Below are 4,841 nucleotides of genomic sequence, written 5' to 3' on the forward strand. Positions count from 1 at the left end.
AAAGAGTAATTTTTCATTATCATTTTGAATGTGTCATCTCTCCCTCTGCCAGTTCCTGATGGATGTCTTGAACTTAAGGGTTACCAACCAAAATATGGTATTTGTTTTGTATGACAGTCAATTTCAGTTTTTGAGCATCGGTTAGAGGAACCCTGAAGTTAGTTGATGGTATACCATCAATGACGTATATGCTGTGCAATAATTGGGTTTTTTCTGTTAAATAATTTACTTGAGTGTGTAATCTTTTGATCATTGCCCTGGATTGCAGATGTTTTTTGATATATATAATCTTTTAACACTTTCCTATGCACCAAGACTAAAAATTAGTGTCACTTTGAGAATGGGAAAAACCTTGCATTCATCAATATTGATACTCTATTGTGGAGGTGATTTCCTTGTAAAAACTGAAGAAAAAAAAAATCAGAATTGTACTTGAGACGCATACAAAGGATGGAAAAACAAAGTTTATTACAACTGTTTCCTAGTAAGTTATCTGAGAAACGCCAGATATTACCAGTGGATAATAAGGGATAAATAGGGGTTTGAATGATGTGCATTATTGTTGTTGTTGTTAGAGGCATACAAAAGTACAACTTTATTTGTAACTGCTTAGAAAGGCATACAAATTACAATATTTTTAGTTAGTGATGGCTTTGTTTGCCTATATTTGTATGAGTCTAGATTGATTTGGAATTAATAAAATCATCATTAAATTCCCACCTCACAAGCGCACATGTGCATTTGCTCATCGTATTCATATCTATATATTCACTTATCTTTGCCTAATTTTCAGGATCCTGAATGCATATGCCAAGGTGCCTCCAAAGTCAAAGGTGTCATCTACAAAGAGGTAATAATATGCTTCCAGCAGCACCTGATTGCTCGCCCATGAATGGTGGGGCTGGTTTATCCACAGTATTCTATTTCATTGCCACATCCCATTGAACTCTCCGATTACATCATATTAATATCCATGCACCTGACAACTGCATGGGGTTTGAAGTGATCTTTGTGGATGACTTGTCTCCCTGTTGTATGTTTCATTTGAATGTTCTGTCTGATTATTTTGGATGGAATAAGTTCCGTAATTTGTCTATCTTTGTGTCATTTGTATATAATTATAGAAATTGCTATTAAACATAACAGGATTCTGGTTTTGCTTTCTCTTTGGTTTTCTACCATTTCCTTTTTAAAGGGGGGTTCCCATCTCTGATATTCAGAAATATTGGCACCATGTTGCATTCTTAGATTTCTTCTTTTACTTTCTGTCTTTTAAAGCTTTGGATAATCATTTACCCTCCCCTCATTGTACGATCCTCTTTTTCTCTCTAGAAAAAATATTATTATTCCCACCAAAAGATTTCTACATCAACAGTAAATGATTATTCTGTAGTAGACATATAAGTTATAAGCATACATATATTGTCATATATTTCTTCACACTTATTACTTCGTATTCAGGTAATGAAGCCTTGCTTACATTTATTGCAGTGAATTTGAGGAACTGGAAGCAGTACCAACTATGGCAGTTATGGATGGTCCTCTTGAGCCGTCATCATCAACTACTTCCAATGTAGCTGATGTTCCTGATGATCCATCCTTTGTAAATTTCTTCAGTGTACGTACCGTGGTGGACAACTTTATATGCTTCTAATAATTTGTTACTACAAACTTTTTATCGTTTCATCTTGGTAAACTTTTTTGAAATAGTTTTATATCTTGCATGGTTATCTTGGCTGTGTGTCCTTTGGTTTCCTGGTACTTAAGTGCTCCTCATTTTTTAATCTTTAACCGGTATTCATGTAAAACATTTTCAGCTATGTCCTAATAGTCTTCTCTGCTTGGTGCTGTTGGAAAATAAAGGAATTGAATTGAATTAACTAAGGCATACTGGACAAGTTGACTGATTGCGAACTACCAGACTAGGATTACTTCCAAATATGATTTTTAGTTCTTCTTTCAATGCATCTGCCAATTTCTGACATTATAAGTGACTCTCGTTTTTGGATCTATATTTTGAATTGAAATGTCTTTGGTTGTCTGTTATTTTCACACACTTTTTCTATGCTAGACTTGTTTGGAAAAATTTCAGAATTATAAGAACCACAAATTTCTTGATAAGTTAAACATTTGTAACTTGGTTCTGACCAGCTCTAATATTCCTGTTAGGCTGATACTTTATTATTGCAGGCAGCTATGGCTATCGGGAATACTTCAAGTGCCCCAATCACTGGACAACCTTATCAGTCTTCTGCCACTATTTCTTCTTCTTCGGGGCCATCTCATGCTGCTAAACCCGTTGTGCCAACCTTGCAGATACCATCTCTTTCAACATCTACTCTTATACCCCAGCATGAGGCTCCCGAGTTCATCAACAGCAGCAGCCGTGCAACAAATCTTGTGAAGCCTTCTTTTTTTGTCCCTCCTCCTTCTTCAGCAGCAATGATGATACCCCCTGTGTCTTCATCCATACCTACTGCCCCTCCTCTTCATCCTACCAGTAGTGTACAACGTCCTTTTGGTACTCCACTGCTACAACCATTTCCGCCTCCAACTCCACCACCTTCACTTACTCCTGTTTCTTCTCCCCTTCCGAACTATGTTCCAGTTATTTCTAGAGAAAAGGTCCGAGATGCTCTTCTGGTGCTTGTTCAGGTTGGTTTACTTGCTTGGTACTTGTTTATGATAATCTGATCACAATGATATTAAATGACTGTTAGAGAGCAGATAACTTTGTATGATCTTGTCGCACTATTCTTTACTAAGAAGCAAATATTAGTACCGTCTATTATTTTTCTTGGTTTGCCTCGCATTTTCTAATTTCTTTATTTTTTGGATGCATGGTAGGACAATCAATTCATTGATATGGTTTATAGAGCGTTGCTGAATGCTCATCAATCATGACTTTCGAGAGGTGTTTAATTATCAACTTGCTGGAAGAATTGTTCTTTTGGGCTGAATTACATTTTCTATAAGTTTTAGGCCAGGCTTTAATCATGTCCTAAACTTTTAAATGTTTCAGTCATAACAATTTGTAAAATTGGTTTTGCATTGTGACTACCATTTTGATCTTGCTAGTTTCCTGAATGTCATAGTTCAGTTTTCTACGGTTAAACTGCCATATCAACTATATATAGTGACATAACTTGGCAGGAAACGGTGAAGGTCCAGATGAGTGGTTATAGCAATACATAACTGATTTCATAAATTATTATGGTTATTGATTGAAACTGATCTCAAGTTTATAGGGGTGGTAAGGTTGTTATTAAGTCTTGTTTATTGTGTATTTTATTAAATTCTTATATGGTAAGACTGACTTTGCATAGCACCATTTGTCAGTGTTTCAATTTTCAATGAACATGGACTGCTGCATAATGCAAGTATATAGTTAGCCTTTTTTTTTTTTTTTTTTTTGTGAATTATACAGCAGCTGAGAAGCATTCTTTCTGACTAACAAATCCGCTCCTTTTTCCCCAGTGATATGGCAATATCTCTACGTCTTTTTATTTTTTATTTTTTTTTTATTTTATCAACAATATCTCTACGTCTATCAACCTGAAAGTTGCGCTTTACTGTCACTTAAAAATTCAAATTACGTCTATCAACTAAAATGTTGTGTTGATATGATGAAAATACGAGAAAAGAAAAACTAAATGTATATAGAAAACATTTAGATAAATTGAAATTAAAAAACGATTAAAGTTGAATTTGAGCTACAAATGTTTCTAATTTAGACAGACGAAGAATATAAGTGAGTGTTTGGATATTCTTACCTAAAGAGTGGCGGCAAGAATGGCTAAAAGTTGTGCTGATAATTTTTTTAATAATATTAGTATATTATTATTTAAATCTAAAATAGATTTCTCAATTAGATATTTTATGATTTATATATCTCTTCCCAAGATATAGCTACATATTAAACATGTAAACCTCTCTTTTGAAGATTCAGCCTGCAACATGCCACAAGTATGGGATTAAGTTCCTTTTGCTAGATTCCATCTTCATTGGTTTATTTTGATATTTTAAAATTTTATTAATTGTAAAAAACAATTATTAATTGTATATTGATAATGTAAATGAATTTCACACCTTAGTTAAAATAAATTAGACTGTTTTATAAGTTATAATTTCTATACAAGTATAGAACATAATGTGATGGAGAGATAGTCAAACATGATCAAACATTTGCATCAAACTTATGCATACAATTAAATTTATTTACACAATTGAGTAATATATGTCAATGAAAGTTGTGAATAACAAAAAGGGTTAGTTTTCTCTTATGTATATGTCACAAATTAAAGTTTGAAATTTTACATAAAAATGTACTCATATTTAATGTTTAAAGTGTCTTATAATTTATCTCTAATAGAAGAAATTTAAGACAAATACAAAAAATTATTTATTGTAAGATAAATATTAACATGTGTCTTAAGATATCTTGTTAAGAATTAAATGTGAAATTGTATCAAAAAGAAATTTAAATATGAAAATATAATGATGTAGGTGAAGCATTGAATATCTTGAAATTTAAAAAATTAATATTTTTCATATAAATATTTTTTAATTATTTTTTATTATTTAACGATACTTGAGTGTCTAACTCATTAATATTTAGTGAATTTAAATAATTAAATTAAATTTTAATCATTTATTATATTTTTTGTAAAATAAATTAAAATAATTGTTTTTAAATCTTATTCAATCGACAAATATTAATTAAAAAAATAACTGAAAAATACTATAAAAAAATCTGTCAATAAAAAAGATTAATGAAAGGTAGGGTTTTCAATTTTCATGAAAGCTTTTGAACAATTATTAATTTAGGTTAACTTCAGAAG

At 31.6% G+C, this 4,841-nt stretch overlaps 1 protein-coding gene across 1 annotated transcript in view; it reads left to right on the plus strand.

Annotated features, from left to right (window-relative positions):
- The window catches only part of LOC101500373 (mRNA-decapping enzyme-like protein), a 5,175-nt gene extending 1,792 nt beyond the window's left edge, over window positions 1–3,383 (plus strand). Inside the window, exons 5-8 of the mRNA XM_004487422.4 lie at window positions 794–850; window positions 1,492–1,618; window positions 2,191–2,655; window positions 2,848–3,383. Of these exons, the coding sequence (XP_004487479.1) occupies window positions 794–850; window positions 1,492–1,618; window positions 2,191–2,655; window positions 2,848–2,904 (706 nt within the window). The 3' untranslated portion in view covers window positions 2,905–3,383. The remainder of the gene's footprint in view (window positions 1–793; window positions 851–1,491; window positions 1,619–2,190; window positions 2,656–2,847) is intronic.
- The last annotated feature ends 1,458 nt before the right edge of the window (window positions 3,384–4,841 follow it).

The sequence above is a fragment of the Cicer arietinum genome, chromosome 1 (assembly GCF_000331145.2).
Source record: "Cicer arietinum cultivar CDC Frontier isolate Library 1 chromosome 1, Cicar.CDCFrontier_v2.0, whole genome shotgun sequence".
NCBI lineage: Eukaryota > Viridiplantae > Streptophyta > Magnoliopsida > Fabales > Fabaceae > Cicer > Cicer arietinum.